Source organism: Thalassophryne amazonica, chromosome 10, assembly GCF_902500255.1.
Source record: "Thalassophryne amazonica chromosome 10, fThaAma1.1, whole genome shotgun sequence".
NCBI lineage: Eukaryota > Metazoa > Chordata > Actinopteri > Batrachoidiformes > Batrachoididae > Thalassophryne > Thalassophryne amazonica.
Genome location: NC_047112.1, coordinates 18750260 through 18777255, shown reverse-complemented (window position 1 = coordinate 18777255; position 26996 = coordinate 18750260). Strand labels below are relative to the sequence as shown.

At 42.1% G+C, this 26996-nt stretch overlaps 1 protein-coding gene across 3 annotated transcripts in view; it reads left to right on the top strand.

Annotated features, from left to right (window-relative positions):
• LOC117518396 (glypican-5-like) overlaps positions 1–26996 on the top strand; it is a 126992-nt gene that overhangs the window by 79141 nt on the left and 20855 nt on the right. For all 3 annotated transcript variants that reach the window (XR_004562974.1, XM_034179504.1, XM_034179505.1), the window contains one exon: positions 5410–5548. Coding sequence is in view for 2 of the 3 variants with exons in the window: in XM_034179504.1 (XP_034035395.1) it covers positions 5410–5548 (139 nt within the window). In the remaining variant the exon portion in view is untranslated. The remainder of the gene's footprint in view (positions 1–5409; positions 5549–26996) is intronic.

Sequence of the window (26996 nt, the reverse complement as noted above, 5' to 3'; positions counted from 1 at the left end):
TTTATGATGTTTTGAAATTATTGATGCTTGGAACTTTATCCATTTCCAACTTGGCTCTCAGTCAATTGTTGTCTGCTGTTTCCCGCACTGGAAAACCAAGTGACAGTCTCATATCCACATCACGGTAACACTTTACTTGAAAGTATCGTCATAATAGTGACACAACACTGTCATAGGTGTTACATGACACAGTCATGAACGTGTCAAAAACATTACGTCAATGTCATAAATGTTTATGACTGCTGTCATTAAGTGTCATTCGGTTTTTGTAATGACAAGTTGACAAGTTGGCATACAACTGAAGACCAAAAAGGCCAAAGTCAACTTCTGGTTATGTCACTTTGATTAATATGAAGTTGTCATATTCAAGACAACCCAAAAAATATAAACTTGTCATTACAAAAACCAAATGACACTTAATGACAGCAGGCATAAACATTTATGGCATTAACATAATGGTTATGACATGTTCACAACTGTGTCATGTGACAGTTATGACAGTGTTATGTCACTATTATGACCATGCCTTCAAGTAAAGTGTTACCCACATCACTTGTCATTGCATTCTTGAGCATGCCTGACACTTGTGGATGCATCCTGATCATGGCTGTTGCACCACATCTGGTTGTTTAGTGTGACACTATCTTAAAGACTTTTCCTGTCCTGTGATCTTTCCAGTCAAAGTTTTTGTTTGTTGCATCAGCAGTGTTGAATATCACGAGGTGACTGTGTGAATTCACAGAGTGGTGTGGAGTGTTAGGGAGTAGTTGGTCATTCCTTGGCATTGTTGGTCTGGCTCCCCCTCCTGGTCTCTCAGGTAGGATTGTGTCCAAGTTCTGTGTCGGGGGACATCTCACAGAGTGGGTGCCTGTCTAAACAGTTGCCCTTTGGGGACAAATAAAGTTCTTGAGTAGAAACATTTGTTAATCTTAAGCAAAGTACAGTAGTGTCCCGGTTCTGCCCTCCTGGGTGATTTTCTAGGCATTGGTCCAGATATACGAGTACAGTGCATCTTAACAAACGGTGCATCTGTCTCAAACATAACGCAAAAGCTATGGAGGGCTGTCTTTTTTTATAACATACGAGGGCTGTCAATAAAGTAACGGTCCTTTTTATTTTTTTCAAAAACTATATGGATTTCATTCATATGTTTTTACGTCAGACATGCTTGAACCCTCGTGCGCATGCGTGAGTTTTTCCACGCCTGTCGGTGACGTCATTCGCCTGTGAGCACTCCTTGTGGGAGGAGTCATCCAGCCCCTCGTCGGAATTCCTTTGTCTGAGAAGTTGCTGAGAGACTGGCGCGTTGTTTGATCAAAATTTTTTCTAAACCTGTGAGACACATCGAAGTGGACACGGTTCGAAAAATTAAGCTGGTTTTCAGTGAAAATTTTAACGGCTGATGAGAGATTTTGAGGTGATTCTGTCGCTTTAAGGACTTTTCACGGTGCGAGACGTCGCTCAGCGCTCTCAGGCGGCGTCATCAGCCTGTTCAAGCTGAAAACCTCCACATTTCAGGCTCTATTGATCCAGGACGTCGTGAGAGAACAGAGAAGTTTCAGAAGAAGTCGGTTTCAGCATTTTATCCGGATATTCCACTGTTAAAGGAGATTTTTTTAATGAAAGACGTGCGGACGGATCTGCGCGTCGGGACGCAGCCGGCGCGGTGCGGCGGCACAGGAAAAACACCTCCGTGTTGATAACCATTTGTAAAATCCAGGCGGCTTTTGATGGCTTTCAGTGGAGTGAGTATATGAGAAATTGTTTAACAGGCAGGACATGTTCCAACTTGTCCTTAAGGCTTTCAACAGAGGTGTTTTTCCTGTGGCGGAGCGTCACGGCGGCTGCGTCCCGACGCGCGGACCCGTCCGCACGTCTTTCATTAAAAAAATCTCCTTTAACAGTGGAATATCCGGATAAAATGCTGAAACCGACTTCTTCTGAAACTTCTCTGTTCTCTCACGACGTCCTGGATCAATAGAGCCTGAAATGTGGAGGTTTTCAGCTTGAACAGGCTGATGACGCCGCCTGAGAGCGCTGCGCGACGTCTCGCACCGTGAAAAGTCCTTAAAGCGACAGTATCACCTCAAAATCTCTCATCAGCCGTTAAAATTTTCACTGAAAACCAGCTTAATTTTTCGAACCATGTCCACTTCGATGTGTCTCACAGGTTTAGAAAAAATTTTGATCAAACAACGCGCCAGTCTCTCAGCAACTTCTCAGACAAAGGAATTCCGACGAGGGGCTGGACGACTCCTCCCACAAGGAGTGCTCACAGGCGAATGACGTCACCGACAGGCGTGGAAAAACTCACGCATGCGCACGAGGGTTCAAGCATGTCTGACGTAAAAACATATGAATGAAATCCATATAGTTTTTGAAAAAAATAAAAAGGACCGTTACTTTATTGACAGCCCTCGTAGTCTTTACAATGACAATTTTACCTCAAGGATGAGACCTGCAAAATATAAAGTCAGTTAAAGTGTGTTTATGATTTACTTTTAAAATAATTCTTGGTATCTATTTGTCATGACTTGACCAATCCTGAATTGAAAAGAAAACGTGTGCACCTTTAACAGTTTACCAATCTGCACAAAATGATCCAGAGCTAGAGCCTTCCAAAAATTTTGTTTCTATCGGTGCCATATGAATCTCCCTCACGACACTATCGGGATGATTTGAGACATGTTCTGAGCCTTTTTCTGAAGAGAAATGGTGAAGGTTTGCAATCTCTGCTCGTACTTATTGTTTTTTCACATCAGACAAAACAAACGGCATCAGCTTCAGTTGTCATGCCAGCACATGTCAGCCATGTGGTGATTTCCAGTTAGTGCCACATCACAGAGCATAACAGTAAAAGAAAAAAAAAGAAAAAGATGAAGAGTACTTCACAATAGAATTGCAATGACTGATAAGGGTGTTGTTTTCATCAAATAACTGAAGGTTTGAGTCTTTGCATCACATGTAGCTTGACTTCCCGTCGACACTGCAAATCACTAATTACGCAGTATAAGCATGTTTCTGCAAATTTGTGGGATAATACCTTGTATTTACTGCTACTTTAGTCATTATCAGATTACTGCATCATAATAAACAGAAATGGTTTATGTTTTAGTGGCAAACAAGCCATTGTGGCTATTGAGGTACTAGAACCCATCCTGTAAAGAAATTAAAGACAGGAAAGTCACCGTACTTAAGACCCAAAGAGCCACCTCACAATTACTCTTGAATATTGTTGAAGTAATTGTCATTTGTCTTTGATGTCATCCCAGTGAAATTTGGTGTTCCTCAGTGATCTGTTCTGGGTCCTAATCTGCTCAGTGTTTCCATGGACTGTGTGTTCGGTAGGATTGTGGAGTCCAGCAACTTAGGAGCCTTTGTCAGTGAGGAGAGGTGTACTGACCATGACTTTGTGGGTGATACCGTGATCATTGTAGAATCAGTGGATGATTGCAGACAACTTGAAACGTGAAAACGTAAGTGAAGAGTCAGAGTATATTGGTTTGCAGTACCTGGTTTTAGCCATCAATAGTGTATCTATTTGTTGTGAAAGAGATAAACTTGTCTTGGCATGACATTCATCTTACACCTTGGTAAAGCTCATGGAGACATGGGGTGTTTGACCTTTGGAAGAAAATGAAGGTCCAAGTCTTTAGGATCCTGGTGTTTCCAGAATTATTGTATGTTATGAGACCAACATCTGGATGTCTGTGGTCCTAGGTCTGTCAAAAGAATCTTTGGCTATCACTGTTTTTGTCAAATGAGTGGTTACTTCGAGAGATTCAGATAAGGTGTAGTAATGGTACTGTGAGGGATCAACAGCAAAGACATTTTTGAAAATAGAATAAAATGACATGATAAGTGCAGGGTGCAGGAGTGAGCTTTTGGCCAGAGGGTTAGAGGTTCAATCCCCTGACCAGACAGGGGAATCACTCTGGTGCCATTAAGCAAGGTCCTTAAGTTGCTCCTGGTGCACAGTTGAGTTTACATATGTGTGAATGTGAGTCATCATTGTAAAGTGAGAAATGTGTTTGAGATATGCAGTCCAAATCTCTGCATACACCAAGTGTCTTTTTCTTTTTAAACCTGGTGATTGTTTCCATTTCTCTGTCCTCAGCTGAAAATAAAACAGTGGAAATTGCCCATCTAGACCACCTCGTATTCACCTGAACACTTAATGGAAAATAACTGGTTTGGGATTAAGTTTTAGTTGCTGAAGATGTTTCAGAGTATGTCACTGCATATAAACTGTGATTTAACTGGGTCAAAAAAAACATGCTCTTGGTTACCCTGGAGTCCTCTCTGTGAGCTGTGCATTCCTGTCTATGCTTGTTTGTCCATTTGTGTTTATGCATACATGGTTTTGTGCCATTTGTTGCATTTAGAGGGGAAGAAAATTAATTATGCTTGAGCTTTAGTGCAGTTGTTCCGACAGCACAGCCTCATTTATTGCTCATGGAGTGGGTGTGACTCTTTGTTCTTGTTTGACAAGGACACATTTCCCAGGATAGCCTCTGAGCAATTTATTTATCAACCTGTGGCAACAACAACAACTGTATTTGTGGAGAAACAGAGCATGCACAGGGGTTTTCCCTTCGTGAACGCTCTTGGTGCTTTCCCAGGAAACAGTTCAGGCAGAATGAGGTTTATATGCTGAACAGCAATGGGGGAAATTTTTTTATGCAAATTAAATTAATAATGACTCCAGCATACTGTATTTTTTATATTAAAACATGCATAAACCCTCATACCTGCAGTTGTAAAGAAACAGAACATTCAGATGGTTTCGCTCTCCATAAATACTCTGTTCCTGTAAATCAATGTGAGAAAAGTCACTCAATGTTCCCCGCAAACACAGTCTCACTCTTTCATGAGGACATCCTGCAACTCCCACATGCTTCGACACACTCCCCTAATTAGCACTTTTACATACGAAAAGAAAGAAAATTGCAACTTTAAACAGAACAGCACAAGTACACTAATGATACATGCCTTTTTAACTTAATGTCACATTTTACAACAAAAAGTACAGATCATACAGTTCATGACATCACTATACCTACTGTGAAAGTACTGTGAAACCCGCTATATTTATTTACAAAGATTTCATCAGAAAATATTGATGACAAACAAATAACATTCAAGAAAGGAACATGAAGAGAAAAAAAAAATGCTACCTTGCATCCTTCAAAATAAAACTATCTGCCCCATTCAAATACTCCTCATATTTAATATTTATTTAAAGTGTGTATTACCCTGTTCATAATAAAGTGTAATAATGTGACACCTCTGGCCTTGTGATGTCTGTGTAGTGATTGTGATCAGTGAATTGAAGTGTCTCTTTAAATTCAAGCATAAATAGAAATGTAAAGCAAAATGCAAATTTGCCTTTCTGTTTGTTCTTTTCAGGAGGTGCTGCTGGAACAAGGGTGGGCCAAACGAGCTCGAGGAAGGGGGGATGAAGAGGAGGGAGGGAGTGCACAGATAGAGAGGAGCAGTGGAGATGACTGTGATGATGAAGATGGTTGCGAAGCATCTGGTGATAATGGTGAGTTAGCCAAACAGAGACACAAAGACATGCAAAAACAGGGCACACATGACACATGGAGACATGTGCATGCGTTTGTATAATGCATATTGAGGCCACACACATCGGAGGTGGGTTCAAACTGCTGTATCATGGTGTGGATGAGCAACCCAGTCTCAGGCTTTTTTGAGATACTGTCACTTTTGTAATGCAGGAATGTTTAGTTCACTATTGTAGCCCTCCCCCTAACCATATGTTGGGTTGGGATGGGAGGAGAAATGGTGTTTTTAGTATATTAAGAGAGTGTTGGAGGGGTGATGAGTGCAAAGCTGAAAATTGAAGGGGTGATGATGAATGTCATCAATGCATATGCCCCACAGGTAGGTAGTGAGGTGAAAGAGAAAGAAGATTTCTGGAGTGATTTAGATAAGGTGGTAGAGACTGTACCCAAGCAGGAAAAAGTGGTGATTGGAGGTCTTCAATGGGCATGCTGGTGAAGGGAGCAGAGGAAGTAATGTGGTAATAGCAGTGTATATGTGAATGAATGAGCGGGAGCAATGAGGTTGCAAGAAGTTCAAGTGGAGAAGGTCGAAGAGTTTAAATACTTGGGGTCAATAATGAAACGTGTGATAAAGATGTGATGTGACATTCTACACTCAACCATCAGAAGAGTATCTGTATGCACTGAAACTTTTGAATGTCTGAAAGAGCATTCCCCAGTGTATAAACATACGTGTGTATAGGTCATGTGTAGTGTGCATGCATGCGCAAATGTTAATGAAACTGGGGGTTAACATGAAAAAAGATATACCCACAACTGATCTGTCCAAAGGCATTTGTGTTCATGAGTGTACAGGTATGCACGTGTGTGCGTGCTTCCGTCCGTGTGTGTGTGTGTGTGTGTGAGTGTGAAATGTCTTTGGATCGATCACTTCTGCTTTCCCAGTGTCTCCAAGCTTCAGAAATGTAAAAAGGTGATCAAAATGTGTTTTCCATTCTTTAATGAATTCTGTACCATTGTTATAAATTTATGGGTCGTTTATGAGTGCGAGTCATTTTGGCCACATTGAGACAACTCTCACATTATTGTTTAAGTCCATTTTCCACGTAAAGGTAGGTTGATCTTATCCCAGATGAGGAGAATTCTCTGACAAACATTATTCCCAGATGAAAAACAAAGGACGCCCAGGCGTCCCACCAGGCATCCTACCAGATGTCCTACCAGATGTCATTTCCATGTATGCACACAGCAGCACTACAGGCATCCTCAAGCTGTTAAACAGACTTTCAAATGTTAATAATTGCAATTTGTGTTTGTTTTTTGCACATTTACGCCACAGCTCTGCAAGAACTTTTCAAGAAAGTACAACAATGACTGCGCAATACTTAATTAAAATTAATATGAAGTTCAGCTGCAGTGAGAGCTTGCTTGGAAAAACATCAGCCAAATCATTTTTATATGTAAATTTGTAGGGTGTAGGGTTCACTAAAGCAGTTGAAACAATATTATGCTGACTCAATCTCAAAACGTTTAGTTAGCCATTCATTTCTGAAGTCAATGGTAATTATATGCCCCGCAAAAAAAAAAAAGTTTTAGCATCCTCCATCTGCATCGGTCTATAAGTCTTCTAAGCACACCTCCTCCTAAACTGCTTGGTGTATTTCCGTGAAACTTTACAAAGTGGTAGCACACAATGTTAAGATGTGTATGAGGGAAAATAATTCCGGTCCAATTTATCCAAAATGAGATAACTGGAGTATTTTTGTAATTATAAACATACGAGGTCTGTCCATAAAGTATAGGTCCTTTTTATTTTTTTCAAAAACTATATGGATTTCATTCATATGTTTTAACGTCAGACATGCCTGAACCCTCGTGCGCATGCGTGAGTTTTTCCACGCCTGTCGGTGACGTCATTCGCCTGTGAGCACTCCTTGTGGGAGGAGTCGTCCAGCCCCTCGTCGGAATTCCTTTGTCTGAGAAGTTGCTGAGAGACTGGCGCTTTGTTTGATCAAAATTTTTTCTAAACCTGTGAGACACATCGAACTGGACACGGTTCGAAAAATTAAGCTGGTTTTCAGTGAAGATTTTAACGGCTGATGAGAGATTTTGAGGTGATACTGTCGCTTTAATGACTTCCCACGTTGCGAGACGTCGCGCAGCGCTCTCAGCCGCCGTCGTCAGCCTGTTTCAAGCTGAAAACCTCCACATTTCAGGCTCTATTGATCCAGGACGTCGTGAGAGAACAGAGAAGTTTCAGAAGAAGTCGGTTTCAGCATTTTATCCGGATATTCCACTGTTAAAGGAGATTTTTTTAATGAAAGACGTGCGGGCGGATTGCAGCGTCGGCTCGCAGCCGCCGCGACGCTCCGCCACAGGAAAAACACCTCTGTTGGAAGCCTTAAGGACAAGTTGGAACATGTCCAGCTGTTAAACAATTTCTCATATACTCACTCCACTGAAAGCCATCAAAAGCCGCCTGGATTTTACAAATGGTTATCAACACGGAGGTGTTTTTCCGCGCCGGCTGCGTCCCGACGCGCGGACCCGTCCGCACGTCTTTCATTAAACAAATCTCCTTTAACAGTGGAATATCCGGATAAAATGCTGAAACCGACTTCTTCTGAAACGTCTCTGTTCTCTCATGACGTCCTGGATCAATAGAGCCTGAAATGTGGAGGTTTTCAGCTTGAAACAGGCTGATGATGGCGCCTGAGAGCACTGCGCGACATCTCGCACCGTGGGAAGTCCTTAAAGCGACAGTATCACCTCAAAATCTCTCATCAGCCGTTAAAAGTTTCACTGAAAACCAGCTTAATTTTTCGAACCGTGTCCACTTCGATGTGTCTCACAGGTTTAGAAAAAATTTTGATCAAACAAAGCGCCAGTCTCTCAGCAACTTCTCAGACAAAGGAATTCCGACGAGGGGCTGGACGACTCCTCCCACAAGGAGTGCTCACAGGCGAATGACGTCACCGACAGGCGTGGAAAAACTCACGCATGCGCACGAGGGTTCAAGCATGTCTGACGTAAAAACATATGAATGAAATCCATATAGTTTTTGAAAAAAATAAAAAGGACCTATACTTTATGGACAGACCTCGTATTCTCCTTCTTTCAGCTGCTTCCATTAGGGTTCACCACAGCTGATCATCTGTCTCCATCTCACCCTGTCCTCTGCATCTTCTGTCACATCAAGCCGCTGTATACAAAACCTCCCCTTTGGCCTTCCTCTTCTCTTCCTGCCTGGTGGCTCCATCCTCAGCATCCTTCTCCCTATATACCCTGCATCCCTCCTCTGCACTCATTCTCCAAACCGTCCTCCCTGTGCTGTCCCTCTGAATTGCTCTATCCTAATTCTGTCCATCCTCCTGACTCCCAAAGACTATCACAGCATCTTCAGTTCTGCCGTCTCCAGCTCCACTTTCTGTCAGCAGCACAGCGTCTAAGTCGTACAAGACAGCTGTTCTCATTTCCATCTTGTAAACATTGTCTTTCACTCTTGCAGATATCCTTTTTTTTCACAAATCCCTCCTGTCACTCTTCTCATCCCTCTCCTTGCCTGCACTGTCTTCCTCACCTTGACCAACAGATCTTTTTGTGAGTTACTCCCTACAAAATATACCTGTAAAACATTTTGTGCTGGTGTTGATCAGGAGATTAAAGAGGTGGGCTTGAGACATGAGGAACCTGAGTTCAAATCCCTGTCAGACCAGGAAATCACTGAGGGCCCTTGTGTGTAGACCAAAGTCCCCAAGTTGCTCCTGGTGTGCAGTTGAGCATCAGTCTGCAAGGGTGAATGTGAGGCATGACTGTAAAGCTCTTTGACCACAAAAGTGCAATAACAAATAATTGTACTTTATTATTGCTCACACTTCTCTAGTTTAAATTGATTTTAAATATAGAAGAAAAAGTATGTCTCATCCCTTAACCACATTATCAATCATTCACAGTGGTCGCATCTATTTTCTCTTTTCTTTTTCCTCCTTTCTTTTTGTCACATTCTGTGAAATTCACAGAGATTAATCCGATTGATTTTTACTCCTCAAAGCAACGCTGGCCCTTATTCAGCTGCCTCTTCCAGGACCAGTACAGGCAATTATGCAAAGTAATTACAGCTTCTCTTCGCTGTAAGTAGAGGAACGCTAATGTGAAATAGGGTGAGGTGCTGGATGGAGAAGTGATCTGTAACTGTAACTTCCAGCTATAGTTTACAACTAATACTTTTGATTTAGACTGTGTAAGCGCAATCTTTTCTCTATTACACATCCTTTCACCCTTATTTAAAATAATAATAACAAAATCATAAAAAGACAGTAAATAAAACCATAATAATGAAGAATATACCTCAAAGCTAAATCAACACACCCTCAGTGAGTATAAGCAGTCGGGAACATGAGTTTCAACTTTTGGAAAACTTGCAACTTTGCACTACTCGGAGGATTCTTTCTGTTTATGTGCCAGTATACAAGTTCAGTCAAATCTGGGAGCGTGCGCTTTGCAGCATCCACAATACCACAGAACCACCTTGGGTCCTGGATGGCAACCACCCAGGCAGACAACCGGTACATTCCCACATCTCCAAAGTTATCATCTACATATCTGCCTCAGCCAAGTGATATCTGAGCATCTCCTTGACCTTCTCCAGCTTCTGGGGTCCTCAACACTCAGGCACTTGTGCGCTGGATTGTACAGAGACAAACAGGGCACATGACCAAAATGTCGTAGGTGATGCTCCCTCATAATGCAAGTGATACTCCTCATCTTTGTCTTTGTTACTAACCGCTCGTTTGAAGTCATTCCAACGGTACCTAAGGATCCTTCAAAGACATCTATATAGTACCAACGACATCTAGTCATCGCTGTAGATCATAGGTTAGCATAAGTCTCACAACCTTACAGCAAGACAGGCAGGACCAGGACCCTAAAGACTTGGACCTTTGTTTGCCTGCAAAGATGTCAGCATCTCCAAACATGTCTGTTCGGTGACCTCATGACCCCACAAGATCTTCCAAAGAGCCTCTCGATCTCAAAGGCTGAGGACCCCAAGACATGTAGAAGGTTCTTTTTGGGGGGGAGCAATGGACCCTTTTGTGGTATATGCTCTGATGGGCTGATAGTCCACCCCCTCTTTCCTAACCTAACCTTCACCACCCGCAGATACACTTCTGACGGCTGAGTCCAGGAAGTCGTTAAAACCTCAAATCTTTGTCTTGATCCAGGACAGTTTGAAACCCAGACACTCTGATTCCTATCTTAGCTTCCCAAGTACTGCAATCTGAGTATCCATTAATTCCACAAAGATCACACCACTGTCTGTGAGGTCAAGGTCAGTAAACCTTTCCTTGCCAAGAAAAGCACCCACGTCACTGGTTTCCACAATCCTACCCAACACCTGGACCATGCAAGCACTGAACAGTTTGTGGAAAAAAATGTGTCCCCCCCCCCCGCGCACACACACACACACACACACGCACACACACCAAAGCAAAACACGAACAAACAAATAAATAAATAAAAGTCTGTTTCCCTGTGGTTCAGCATGGAGCTGAAATATTATCCGTATTTGTTGCTTATCAGACAACCTGGTAAATAACGAGCAAACAGTGAGACAGAGAGTCCATTCCAAAACCATTATGTGTTTGTCGTCCCGTTCGGGTGCATCTGTTATTCCCTCCATCATCTCTGCAGTGCTGTGCTGTCCTCACCCCACCACCACCCACCCACTCACCCACTCCCACTTCCCCACGGCCAAAGACAAAGTCTTTAGCTGCTATTTCATCTTGAAGAGAAAGGCTGATCTGCGTTAGTCAGTACCTCATTATAAACCCTGTTTCCAGGGATGTTATTTCAGGCCTGGTTCGGATCCCGTGCCAAATCCGCATTTTGATCAATGCCAGTTAGTCAGCTAAAAGCTAAGGCTAGCAAAGCCTCACATTAGCTTTTTCCATTCAGTGTAATAATAAAAACTTGCTCAGTAATTGTCTTTCTTCTTGAACATAACCGCTGTCCACAGTGGTCACAAAGTGCGGCACACATCCTACGTTTTTTGGCTTGTAGAGCCAAAACCCAACAGTTACACTTAAAACAGAGATGACGTTGTCCTCTGTTTCTCAGACATGCTGGGAAAACAGACATGGAAAGACATAAACAGTGAAGTCATGATGACACTCGCCTGTGGTGAAAAATTAAATGGTTCTTTGAAGGATCAAAAGTAAAACCAAGTCTGAACCACCTGAAGCACCTACTATAGCACCATGGTGGAATGTAAAGTAACGCGGTACTATACTGGGATAGGCTCCATTCCCCCGCATCCTCCATTGGACTAAGCGGTTGAAGATGGGTGTGTGTGTGTAAAACTCAGTGAGTTAGTTGTACTCAAACCATTTGAGGAAACCGATTGATTTAAACCATTTGAGTTTGCCAACTTAAATAAAATAATTTTCAAAAATTGAATTGTTAAAGTTTTAGTAACTTAACAATTTATAGTTAATTAAACTTATGTAAATCTTTATGTTTTTCCCAAAAAAAAAGTGACAAATAAATTTCTGCCTTAAAAAAAAATGCATTGTATTTTGGATAAAATTTTTGGATGTATTCTTTGGTTTACTTGTTGACAATCATCTGCTTTCTAAAAAAAAATAAATAAATAAAAGGAGTACAACAGAATGAAAAATGCTAAATGGTAGCCCATGAACAGAACTTGCAGTTTTTCATAATGATATAAACTTAATTAAAATGAGTGAATGGGATGCACTGGAAATACATCACCAACACTTAAATGCCTCAAAACTTTAAATGCGCTTAAAGGAACTGAGTTGTTATGACAACAATTCAGTTTTGAGTTAGTTTAATTAATGGAAATGAGTGACTATAACTTTTTTCAAAATTTGAGTTACATTAACTTAATTATTGTATTAAAATGGAGTGCTTTCTGGTTCATACATTAGTAGGACACATGCAATTAATCTAATCAGTACTCAGATTAAGGAATTAAAGCATTTTTGAGTGACCATTTTTTGATTTCTTTTTGTTGTAAAGGCACACCGACTGAACACTGATTTTCAAATTGGCCTCGGTTCCTCTTTTGGATGCTCTTTGTTTTCTGTGCTCACATGGTTTTGGGTTTATTGCCTTTTCCCCTCAGGTGAAGGTAATGTGATTAAGCTTCAGCTCCAGCTCACTGGTTTGATTGACAGGATGTGGCACTGACTCAGCTCTCCATCATCAACACTTGTGTCTAGATCTTGATTGTAGATTTTATTCCTTTTCCATTTAGCCACTTTCAGTATTTTCTTCCTATATGATTTGGCTAATTCTGTAAATAAATAGGGGACTCACTCCTGTATCCTGCACCTATCCTGCCTTGACATAACAGAATGATGCTGGAATGAATGTCTGGTCTTCATGGTGGCCGTCTGCAAAAAGTTGGCAGTGGTCACATTTGGAACATCTTTCAAACTGTTTTTAACAAAAATCTGTAGGAACAAAATCATCTTTTCATGACATAAAACTGGTCAACATTGTTTGGATTTGTCCTCAGCATCATTGACTTCCCATGGCAAAATACCAAGGTTTCTTTTTGCTAACTCAACTAGTTCTGCATGTTCATAGTTATTGGTCATGATATTTCTTTTATTCAAATACTTGCAAATTTGAAGTCCTCAACAGCGGACCAGGTGGAGGAGGTGATGGCTTGTAACCCAGCGGCTGTGAAGGCAGATGAAGGCTGCAGCAGGTCCTCAGACCCCCATCGTCTGGGATTCCCCAGCCATTGAACGAGGTTAAGGACCGGGCAAGGACCGTGTGTTTGTTGGCATGCAATGACATTCCCATGTTAAACAAGCCTACGCACGGCGTCTCTAGATTGAGTATAGATGTAGATATTCCGTCCAGGAATCAATCAAGATAAAATCTTCCTTGCCACAAAGGGATTTCCTCGACGACCCACAAATTTCTTTCATAAATATCTGCATATATGATGACAAACATTCTTATTAGCAAACCCAACTTTTGTGCTGTTGGCTAATGCTGAAACTGCCCGGCTTCTGTGTTGTGCAGCTGGGTATCACCGGGTTGACCACTACGCAGTGTGCTATGACCCTAACTGTGATAAGTGCTAACGAGGGTAAAGATTTCTCTTGAGTTTTGTAGTCAACGTGGATTCAGGGATGCGTGGCACCAGCACAAACACCAGATCTGATCTGATGAAGAAACCTTTTTACTCTGTGGCATATCTAGATAAGGGATTTTTTATATTCTTTTAAATTTCTGATTAATATTATTGATTAGGAGAAGGGCAGATGCTCTGCTTTGTGTACATGTGATCCCATTAGATCTCTGCTGCTAAGCAGGTGTTGATTAGTACTTGGATGGGAGACTTCTTAGGAAGACCAGGTGCTGTGGAGGTTTCTCTGAGGAAAACTGGAGTTGAGTTAGGAAGGTCAACCGGTGGCACAGTGGCTTAGTGGTTAGCACTGATGCCTCACAGCGAGAAGGTTGTGGGATCGCTTCCCGCCCTTTCTGTCTGGGGTTTACATGTTCTTGGTATTGATAAGGGAATCGATGAAGAATCGCATCGATAAGTGGAATCGATAATAGCATCAATATCCATAAAATCTTATCAATACCCTTTCCAAATTGTATCGCACCAAATCTCATTGTGATGAATTGAATCTCCATCAAATACATATCAAATCACATTGAATCTGGAACAGGGGTGAATCGTATCGCATCGTATTGTCAGTATCGTCATGTATCACAATATGCATCATATTGCTGGTAGTGTATCGAGAGGTGCGTATGAGATCGTTGTCAATGTCAGCCTATGGTGAACCTGTACATACGAGGTCAGCTGAAAAGTCAACAATCGCAAGTAGGGGAGGGGACAGGCAGCCGGATCTCAGAAGCTCCTGATTCATTCTTGGCTGGGACACTGGTTAGGAACACCAGGAGAGTTGTGTCAGGAAGGGCATCCAGTGGAAAAATGGCACCAAATCCCAATTTAAATCTGTAATGGATCTGCTGTGGGGAAAAACTGAAAAATCAACAACAACAGTATTAGGAGAAGGAACGTAATTGAGAAAAACCACAACAGAAATCCAGACTTGAGAAGCAGGAGATGGGCAGAAAATGGTCAAGGGAATGATGGAAAAACTGTTGGTGAAAAGCAAAAAAAACACATATAGCATATCTCACACGCCATGTGTTTGTGTACGCGTGCAGCATGAGGCAGCGGTTAACAAGCAGCCGAGGTACAATCCTTCGGGTAGATGTTGCCTCATTAGAGATCTACACATTCACTTTGCACTCTGTCTCTGCTCTGCGCTTTGTTTCAGACGCCCAAGGAGAGATCAAAGACGTGAACTTTACATTCAGCGCTGCACACCACGCAACATTTACCGAATACACGGGTGGAAGGTTTGACTCCCCGCGTTCAACACGAGTCTAACCTCTGTTAAAAACCTCCTGTCGGACTTGTCATTTCTGATTTCCTTGCTGCCTGTTTGTCCCGTCAACGTGCCTGTTTGGCAGTTTTGTCTCTTCATGCTGCAGCTTCACCTGACGTTGTTTGCAGAAACATGATTAGACATCATCTGTGTGTTAGTTCTTCTCCGCGGCGGTACGGTGAATGTCTTGTTTGACCTTAGGAAAGAGAAGGTCGATTTGTCTGCCTGTTGTCGAGGCGCGCCTCCTGCGTCATCGCTCTTCTATTCAAATGAGCATTAACATTCTCCACACACAAAGCACACAATCCCCACTGACCGATGTTGACATACAATCTTTAACCAATCACTCCACACCGTTCATTCTTTCATCCACCTCCAACCACACTCAGTCCCTGGCTGCATTAACAATGCACTCTTCAGCACTTATTTGTTTTCCTGCATGTTTTCTGCTTAGGTTTTATTATTTTGCTGGAAGCTGTGCTTCACCTGGGTAAAGTCTGACCTTGGAGAGATGCTATACTTTCTGCAAGTAGTGACAATACAGCTATTTGAAAACTTGCACCAGCTGTTACTCTGGATCCTAATCCAATTACATTTGTTCCGCAAATCTTATTGGTTAATCGTGTGAGATTTCAGACCATAAAATATTGCATTGACAGTGGCAAAATATTTAACCGTTTCACATTTGATGTATTACTTCGCGCCATGACCGCGTTGCTACGCAGATGTCAATAATGGTGCTGTCAGCTGGGAACCAGAGAAACTGGCGGCACGACAATGATGCCGAAACGCGTGGATTTAAGATACCATACAAAAGTATTCATGTGGATTCTGATACAGAATTACTGTAAATGCATCTGACGAGATGGAGAAATATGTGAGTCTGCTCACAGAATTTCAAGTTTTGCATGAAGGCGCTGCTGCTACGGTAAGCATCGCCGACCGAATTACTTACAGAAAAATAAACCGTGCAAACGATGGAATTGGTTTAGAATTGGAATAATCCCCTCATGTCTGATGATTTGCCGATGTTAATGCTGGATTACGGTCGCAAATATCCGTTTTTTTCCGTAAAACTCAAATTGCAACCGTAAAATCCAGCATTAACATTCGTAAATCAACGGATTTACAACAACAATTTCAACAGGGTTATTCCCTAATTTTGCTTCTAAACCACATTCCCTGGATACCAATATGCATACCTGGGTTCAATTCGCAGTCATGCTCCCTGTTTGAATTGTAGAACAGGAAAATCCACCTGCATTGTCTCGGTCCATTTGGCTATAAATAGGTACCATCCCTGCCCGGGGAAGGAACCTGTAATGGCCTGGTGTCCCTTCCAGGAGTCATAGTAGACTCTCTTCTGCTTCAACATACGGAGTGTGGTGATTAGCACCGGTGCCTCAGGGCCTGTAGAGCACTTATTTCTTATGACAGATGATCCTACCGGGCTTATGTTCAAAATGCTTGTAACATTTTAAGTTTTAAATGCACGTTTTATGGGATTAATCAGACTGTTTAATTAAGAAGAAGCAATAATAAATGCTACAGTCCCCAAGCAGTGCAGATCATTGGCTCCACTCCAACAAATGGTGAGTGATACTAATCGAGTTAAGCAGTCCTTTTAGAAGCATGTGCTTATTGCATTTTTTGTACCTGCTGCTAATTCATGCACTTTAAATGTGAATAGAAGGAACAGATTAAATCTGACGTCTGGAGGGGTAATTATATTTAATACACGACAATAAGGCTTTTGTTTTTGTCACGTCTGGTCCTGGAGCACCTAATCTCTTCTCCAAGTTCAGTGTTCAGAGGCAGTGATGTTCAAACATTTGCAAAAATACGTTTAGATACATCCATCCATCCATCCATCCATCCATTTTCTTCCGCTTTATCTGGAGTCGGGTCGCGGGGGCAGCAGCTCAAGCAAAGCCGCCCAGACCTCCCGATCCACACACACCTCCCCCAGCTCCTCCGGGAGAACCCCAAGGTGTTCCCAAGCCAGCCAAGAGATGTAGTCCCTCCAGCGTGTCCTGGGTCTTCCCCGGGGCCTCCTCCCAATGGGACGTGCCCGGAACACCTCTCCAGCGAGGCGTCCAGGGGGCATCTGGAAAAGATGCCCGAGCCACCTCAACTGACTCCTTTCGACGTGGAGGAGCAGCGGCTCGACTCCGAGCTCCTCCCGAGTGACCGAGCTCCTCACCCTATCTCTAAGGGAACACCCAGCCACCCTGCGGAGGAAACTCATCTTGGCCGCTTGTACTCGCGATCTCGTTCTTTCGGTCATGAGCCAAATCTCATGAACATATGTGAGGATCAGAACGTAGATCGATCGGTAAATCAAGAGCTTTGCCCCCCACTCAACTCTCTCTTCACCACGACGGTCCGATACAGCGACCGCATCACTGCAGATGCTGCACCGATCCGTCTATCGATCTCACGCTCCATCCGTCCCTCACTCGTGAACAAGACCCCAAGATACTTAAACTCCTCCACTTGAGGCAAGGACACTCCACCGACCTGAAGAGGGCAAAGCACCTTTTTCCGGTTGAGAACCATGGCCTCGGATTTGGAGGTGCTGATTTTCATCCCGGATGCTTCACACTCGGCTGCAAACCGCCCCAGTGCACGCTGAAGGTCCTGATTTGACGAAGCCAACAGAACCACATCGTCCACAAACAGCAGAGACGAGATTCTGTGGTTCCCAAACCAGACCCCCTCTACACCCTGGCTGCGCCTAGAAATTTTGTCCATAAAAATAATGAACAGAACCGGTGACAAAGGGCAGCCCTGGCGGAGGCCAACGTGCACTGGAAACAGGTTTGACTTACTACCGGCAATGCGAACCAAGCTCCTGCTGCGGTCGTACAGGGACCAGATAGCCCTTAGCAAAGGACCCCGGACCCCGTACTCCCAGAGCACTCCCCAGAGGGTGCCCCGAGGGATACGGTCAAACGCCTTCTCCATATCCACAAAACACATGTGGACTGGTTGGGCGAACTCCCATGAACCCTCGAGCACCCGATGGAGTGTGTAGAGCTGGTCCAGTGTGCCGCGACCTGGCGTATAGATACACCTTAGCAAAATACTTTCAAGGTCATTTTTCATTTTTCTCCAGTGGCTCATGTTCTGTTTTATTAAACAATATGCACATTACGTCAATTATAACTGATTCTTTTCTCCCACTTGTGACAGTAGATGAAGCAGCTCATCCTGCACTTCCTTAAACAATAAATTTTGCGGAGTAAAATTTACTCTGCTAGGAATACATTTAGTCCCAGTCCAGACAGAGTTAAATATACATATACAAATATCACCTTTCCTTCTAACAACACTCAATAAGCGTTTGGGAACTGAGGACACTAATTGTTGAAGTTTTGTAGGTGGAATTCTTTCTCATTCTTGCTTGATGTACGACTTCAGTTGTTCAACAGTCCGGGGTCTGTCTATTTTGCGCTTCATAATGTGCCACACATTTTGAATGGGTGACAGGTCTGGACTGCAGGCAGGCCAGTCTAGTACCTGCACTCACTCTACTATGAAGCCACATTGTTGTATCACGTGCAGAATGTGGCTTGGCATTGTCTTGCTGAAATAAGCAGGGACGTCCCTGAAAAAGATGTTGCTTGGATGGCAGCATGTGTTGCTCCAAAACCTGGATGTACCTTTCAGCATTGATGGTGCCATCACAGATGTGTAAGTTGCCCATGCCATGGGCACTGACACACCCCCATACCATCACAGATGCTGGCTTTTGAACTTTGCACTGGTAACAATCTGGATGGTCTTTTTCCTCTTTTGTCCAGAGGACACGACGTCCATGATTTCCAAAAACAATTTGAAACGTGGACTCATCAGACCACAGCACACTTTTCCACTGTCTGTCCTTTTCCAAATAAGCTTGGGCCCAGAAGGGCGTTTCTGGATGTTGTTGATGTATTGTTGATGTGTGTCATTCAATGTTGGTTTTCGGCCTTGCCGCTTACATGTAGAAAGATCTCCAGATTCTCTGAATCTTCTGATTATATTATGGACTGTAGATGAAGGAATCCCTAAATTCCTTGCAATTGAACATTGAGAAACATTGTTCTTAAACTGTGGATTTTTTTTTCATGCAGTTCAATCAATCAATCAATCAATTTTATTTATATAGCGCCAAATCACAACAAACAGTTGCCCCAAGGCGCTTTATATTGTAAGGCAAGGCCATACAATAATTACGTAAAAACCCCAACGGTCAAAACGGCCCCCTGTGAGCAAGCACTTGGCGACAGTGGGAAGGAAAAACTCCCTTTTAACAGGAAGAAACCTCCAGCAGAACCAGGCTCAGGGAGGGGCAGTCTTCTGCTGGGACTGGTTGGGGCTGAGGGAGAGAACCAGGAAAAAGACATGCTGTGGAGAGGAGCAGAGATCAATCACTAATGATTAAATGCAGAGTGGTGCATACAGAGCAAAAAGAGAAAGAAACACTCAGTGCATCATGGGAACCCCCCAGCAGTCTAAGTCTATAGCAGCATAACTAAGGGATGGTTCAGGGTCACCTGATCCAGCCCTAACTATAAGCTTTAGCAAAAACGAAAGTTTTAAGCCTAATCTTAAAAGTAGAGAGGGTGTCTGTCTCCCTGATCTGAATTGGGAGCTGGTTCCACAGGAGAGGAGCCTGAAAGCTGAAGGCTCTGCCTCCCATTCTACTCTTACAAACCCTAGGAATTACAAGTAAGCCTGCAGTCTGAGAGCGAAACGCTCTATTGGGGTGATATGGTACTATGAGGTCCCTAAGATAAGATGGGACCTGATTATTCAAAACCTTATAAGTAAGAAGAAGAATTTTAAATTCTATTCTAGAATTAACAGGAAGCCAATGAAGAGAAGCCATTATGGGTGAGATATGCTCTCTCCTTCTAGTCCCCATCAGTACTCTAGCTGCAGCATTTTGAATTAACTGAAGGCTTTTCAGGGAACATTTAGGACAACCTGATAATAATGAATTACAATAGTCCAGCCTAGAGGAAATAAATGCATGAATTAGTTTTTCAGCATCAGTCTGAGACAAGACCTTTCTAATTTTAGAGATATTGCGTAAATGCAAAAAAGCAGTCCTACATATTTGTTTAATATGCGCATTGAATGACATATCCTGATCAAAAATGACTCCAAGATTTCTCACAGTATTACTAGAGGTCAGGGTAATGCCATCCAGAGTAAGGATCTGGTTAGACACCATGTTTCTAAGATTTGTGGGGCCAAGTACAATAACTTCAGTTATCTGAGTTTCAAAGCAGGAAATTAGAGGTCATCCATGTCTTTATGTCTGTAAGACAATCCTGCAGTTTAGCTAATTGGTGTGTGTCCTCTGGCTTCATGGATAGATAAAGCAGGGTATCATCTGCGTAACAATGAAAATTTAAGCAATGCCGTCTAATAATACTGCCTAAGGGAAGCATGTATAAAGTGAATAAAATTGGTCCTAGCACAGAACCTTGTGGAACTCCATAATTAACCTTAGTCTGTGAAGAAGATTCCCCATTTACATGAACAAATTGTAATCTATTAGATAAATATGATTCAAACCACCGCAGCGCAGTGCCTTTAATACCTATGGCATGCTCTAATCTCTGTAATAAAATTTTATGGTCAACAGTATCAAAAGCAGCACTGAGGTCTAACAGAACAAGCACAGAGATGAGTCCACTGCCTGAGGCCATAAGAAGATCATTTGTAACCTTCACTAATGCTGTTTCTGTACTATGATGAATTCTAAAACCTGACTGAAACTCTTCAAATAGACCATTCCTCTGCAGATGATCAGTTAGCTGTTTTACAGCTACCCTTTCAAGAATTTTTGAGAGAAAAGGAAGGTTGGAGATTGGCCTATAATTAGCTAAGATAGCTGGGTCAAGTGATGGCTTTTTAAGTAATGGTTTAATTACTGCCACCTTAAAAGCCTGTGGTACATAGCCAACTAATAAAGATAGATTGATCATATTTAAGATCGAAGCATTAAATAATGGTAGGGCTTCCTTGAGCAGCCTGGTAGGAATGGGGTCTAATAGACATGTTGATGGTTTGGATGAAGTAACTAACCAATCAGTCAATCAATCAATTTTATTTATATAGCGCCAAATCACAACAAACAGTTGCCCCAAGGCGCTTTATATTGTAAGGCAAGGCCATACAATAATTACGTAAAAACCCCAACAGTCAAAACGACCCCCTGCGAGCAAGCACTTGGCGACAGTGGGAAGTGTCTAATGAAAATAACTCAGACAGAACAATCAGAGAGAAAGAGTCTAACCAAATACCGGCATCACTGAAAGCAGCCAAAGATAACGATACGTCTTTGGGATGGTTATGAGTAATTTTTTCTCTAATAGTTAAAATTTTATTAGCAAAGAAAGTCATGAAGTCATTACTAGTTAAAGTTAAAGGAATACTCGGCTCAATAGAGCTCTGACTCTTTGTCAGCCTGGCTACAGTGCTGAAAAGAAACCTGGGGTTGTTCTTATTTTCTTCAATTAGTGATGAGTAGTAAGATGTCCTAGCTTTACGGAGGGCTTTTTTATAGAGCAACAGACTTCTTTTTCCAGGCTAAGTGAAGATCTTCTAAATTAGTGAGACACCATTTCCTCTCCAACTTACGGGTTATCTGCTTTAAGCTGCGAGTTTGTGAGTTATACCATGGAGTCAGGCACTTCTGATTTAAAGCTCTCTTTTTCAGAGGAGCTACAGCATCCAAAGTTGTCTTCAATGAGGATGTAAAACTATTGACGAGATACTCTATCTCACTTACAGAGTTTAGGTAGCTACTCTGCACTGTGTTGGTATATGGCATTAGAGAACATAAAGAAGGAATCATATCCTTAAACCTAGTTCACAGAGAAACTCACAGTAACGACCAGGTGGACGATAGATAATAACAAATAAAACTGGTTTTTGGGACTTCCAATTTGGATGGACAAGACTAAGAGTCAAGCTTTCAAATGAATTAAAGCTCTGTCTGGGTTTTTGATTAATTAATAAGCTGGAATGGAAGATTGCTGCTAATCCTCCGCCTTGGCCCGTGCTACGAGCATTCTGGCAGTTAGTGTGACTCGGGAGTGTTGACTTATTTAAACTAACATATTCATCCTGCTGTAACCAGGTTTCTGTAAGGCAGAATAAATCAATATGTTGATCAATTATTATATCATTTACTAACATGGACTTAGAAGAGAGAGACCTAATGTTTAATAGACCACATTTAACTGTTTTAGTCTGTGGTGCAGTTGAAGGTGCTATATTATTTTTTCTTTTTGAATTTTTATGCATAAATAGATTTTTGCTGGTTATTGGTGGTCTGGGAGCAGGCACCATCTCTACGGGGATGGGGTAATGAGGGGATGGCAGGGGGAGAGAAGCTGCAGAGAGGTGTGTAAGACTACAACTCTGCTTCCTGGTCCCAACCCTGGATAGTCACGATTTGGGGGATTTAAGAAAATTGTCCAGATTTCTAGAAATGAGAGCTGCTCCATCCAAAGTGGGATGGATGCCGTCTCTCCTAACAAGACCAGGTTTTCCCCAGAAGCTTTGCCAATTATCAGTTGTATGCAGTTGTTCGCAAAGTGGTGATCCTTGCCCCATCTTTGTTTGTGAATGGCTGAGACTTTTGGGGATGCTCCTTTTATACCCAATAATGAGTGTCCTCAGTTCCCAAACGCTTATTGAGTGTTGTTAGAAGGAAAGGTGATGTAACACAGTGGTAAACATACCACTTGACCAGCTTTTTTGAAACATGTTGCAGGCATCCATTTCAAAATGAGCAAATATTTGCACAAAAACAATAAATTTATCAATTTGAACATTAAATATCTTGTCTTTGTGGTGTATTCAATTGAATATAGGTTGAAGAGGATTTGCAAATCATTGTATTCTGTTTTTTATTTACATTTTACACAATGTCCCAACTTCATTGGAACTGGGGTTGTACAAGGAGAATGTGGTGTCCTCCAACCAGAGACTTTCTTGTTGGAAACCAAATGTACTCACTGCTTGCTGCATTGTCATGGGACCATACAGACTTTTTTTTAACATTATGGAGGTCAGGTCAGGTTGGGAGAATGTGCCAGTGCAGTGCTTCACTCCATCCACTGTACTGTGGAACTGTCTTGGGTCCTGCATGGGAACCACAGTGGCAGAAAACAATCCACCCCCACCTCTCGAAAGTAACACACTGGTACAACCAGGTGAAATGTGAGCATTCCATTGGCTTTCTCCAGCTGCTGGGGTCTTCAACACTGATCCTGTGTGCTGAATTATGCTCAAAGTAATGTGCCACATGGCTAAAATATCAAAACTGTCACTCCCTTTCCATCCAGTCATCACCTTAGGTCACTGGCTAACATCCAAGTCTCACAATATTAACCTTTCACTCTCCTGCAAAGCCATCATCATCATCCACTACTATAGCAATGGGTTCATTGTGCCCCACAGCTCTTGAAATGGAGCAATATCTCCATCTGGTGGACATTTAATTCAGGTACAATAGAATTTCACCAACAGCTGCAGTTATAGAAGAGCAGCCTGGAAAGGTCCAATAAAACAGCTAATGAAAGGATGAAGGAGATGGTGCCATCAGACAGAAATGTGGCATCATCCACCTTTTAGAGAGTGTTCTATCACCATGATCTACAGTAGTGTTCAGAATAATAGTAGTGCTATGTGACTAAAAAGATTAATCCAGGTTTTGATTATATTTCTTATTGTTACATGGGAAACAAGGTACCAGTAGATTCAGTAGATTCTCACAAATCCAACAAGACCAAACATTCATGATATGCACACTCTTAAGGCTTATTAAATTGGGCTATTAGTAAAAAAAGTAGAAAAGGGGGTGTTCACAATAATAGTAGCATCTCCTGTTGACGCTATAAACTCAAAACTGTTATGCTCAAACTGCTTTTTTAGCAATCCTGTGAATCACTAAACTAGTATTTAGTTGTATAACCACAGTTTTTCATGATTTCTTCACATCTGCGAGGCATTCACTTTGTTGGTTTGTAACCAAGATTTTGCCCGTTTACTAGTGTGCTTGGGGTCATTGTCTTGTTGAAACACCCATTTCAAGGGCATGTCCTCTTCAGCATAAGGCAACATGACCTCTTCAAGTATTTTGACATATCCAAACTGATCCATGATACCTGGTATGCGATATATAGGTCCACCACCATAGTAGGAGAAACATGCCCATATCATGATGCTTGCACCACCATGCTTCACTGTCTTCACTGTGAACTGTGGCTTGAATTCAGAGTTTGGGGGTCGTCTCACAAACTGTCTGTGGTCTGGACCCAAAAAGAACAATTTTATTCTCATCAGTCCACAAAATATTCCCCCATTTCTGTTTAGGCCAGTTGATGTGTTCTTTGGCAAATTGTAACCTCTTCTGCACGTCTTTTTTTAACAGAGGGACTTTGCGAGGGATTCTTGCAAATAAATTAGCTTCACACAGGCGTCTTCTAACTGTCACAGCACTTACAGGTAACTCCAGACTATCTTTGATCATCCTGGAGCTGATCAGTGGGTGAGCCTTTGCCATTCTGGTTATTCTTCTATCCATTTTGATGGTTGTTTTCCATTTTCTTCCACATGTCTCTGTTTTGTTTTGTTTTTGGTCCATTTTAAAGCATTGGAGATCATTGTAGATGAACAGCCTATAATTTTTTGCACCTGCGTAAAAGTTTTCCCCTCTCCAATCAACGTTTTAATCAAACTACGCTGTTCTTCTGAACAATGTCTTGAACATCCCATTTTCCTCAGGCTTTCAAAGAGAAAGGCATGTTCAACAGGTGCTGGCTTCATCCTTAAATAGGGGACACCTGATTCACACCTGTTTGTTCCACAAAATTGATTAAGTCACTGACTGAATGCCACACTACTATTATTGTGAACACCCCCTTTTCTACTTTTTTTTTTAACTAATAGCCCAATTTCATAGCCTTAAGAGTGTGCATATCATGAATGCTTGGTCTGGTTGGATTTGTGAGAATCTACTGAATCTACTGGTACCTTGTTTCCCATGTAACAATAAGAAATATACTCAAAACCTGGATTAATCTTTTTAGTCACATAGCACTACTATTATTCTGAACACTACTGTAAAAGGCTGTTAACCACATAGTAAGACAAATTGCGGAGCGTTCAAACGCACTGAGAACGGTTTTAACTCCAAGTTCATGTAAACCTGTGTTCATAACTTTATGTCTATGTAGTTTTGCTTTTCATAACCTCGTGTTATGGGGGCATGCAACAGTGCACAGTGCCCTGTCCTTGGTGTACACCATCTCAGGTTCTCATACCTTTGACTTTCAACAGGCTCACAGAATGTCTTATGGATAGATGAAAGGATGGATCCTTGTTCTTTGTTCTGTTTTTGCACATTCGTGCATTTTTTTTCATGTCTTTGTATCTTCCTGATTTTATTGGAGATGCTTGAATAAAATGCATCTCGAAGTTGCCTCATCACATCTTGAAAGCTGTTGCATATGCTCCTGGTTTTTTTTCCATTCTGAAAAAAGAAGCCTGACAATTACTTAGTGTAGAGTCAGCTTCTGGTAAAATGTTAGAAACCATGGTGGTGAATGAGTCACTGGGGACACATGGATTATATTAGTGGCTGCATGTTCTCATCTCAGTGAGTGAGTTGACCAGCAGGGCAATCCCATAAAAACTCTTCCTTTACCTCCATAAATAACGAGATGACAGCAGTGAAGAAGATGAGGAATATTAAGAGATACATTATGTCAGCAAGCTGTCACACAGATTATTCAGAGTCAAATTACTTCTCAGTTTAACATACGGCAGAACGTCTGTCTTTCTTTCACGCTCACTTTTATAGTTTTGAAATTTTGCTGTTCTTGCTGAGTGTATAGCCAACAGCACAGTTCCTGTTTGTGTGTGTGTTTCCTCCCCGGGGAACTGAGGCTGAAGTAATGAAATGCTCATTACTGATTCAGCTGGAAATGCTCGGGATACATTACACCTCCGCACACATACACACCACAGCCCGTCCACACATGTCAAGGTCACCTCACACTGTCTGTGTGCATTTGTGAGGACAGAGACACAGAGGATGTCTGTTGCGTATGTATAAACTGAGGCGCTACACTGTGCTGCATTATTGGCTCTAAGTTGACAGTTTTATTCAAAACACATCAGGTGTCTGATATGAAATATGGTAATTAGTGCACATTGTCAATTTGCAGCCGTGTTCTCACGTTCATGGATACACATCCCAGAAGCTCACGTCTGTTAATGGTGACGAATGGGATCGAGCACCCTAGTTCTCAGCATGAGGTCTGATGCCCTGTGAGGAAGGTGCCAAAGATCACAGTGGGTGCCCGAGGTTAGTCCACACATTAAATAAAGTCGTAAAAACACACTTACATGACAATCAAAAGGAAGTGAAAAGATCATTTTCTTTGGGAGAACCAAAGATAAAAGGGGAAAAACTGTAATGTCAGTTTTTAAGAAGAAAAAAGTGGTGTAAATAAATCAGTTTATTATTGGGGGCGGGGGGGGGGGGGGGGGTGCATGCATAAATGTTTGTGGACTGGGCAGTTGGAGATTGATGATCTATAATTTAATCTACACAAGTCTGATTTTAATCTATACAAGTCCAAAAATAATGATTAAAAAACGACTGCCCTTGTGTTTAGTCATTATTTTTTTGTTCCCGCTTACATCAACCTGAAGAAGACACAGATCCTGTACCAGCCTGCACCCAACATGGTCAGTCCAAAGATCCCTGCTGTGAAGCTGCACAGACAGGTCCTGCAGAACGTGACCTGCTTTCCATACCTGAGCAGCCACGTGTCATCAAACGCTGACCTTGATGGTGAGACCCAACACAGACTCAAGCGTGCAGGACCTAGGTGTCTTCGCCGGCTACGCAACTGTGATTCAACAGCAAAAACCTTCAACACGAGACAAAACTCCTCATCTACAAAGCCATCGACATGCCAACTCTGCTGTTTAGATCTGA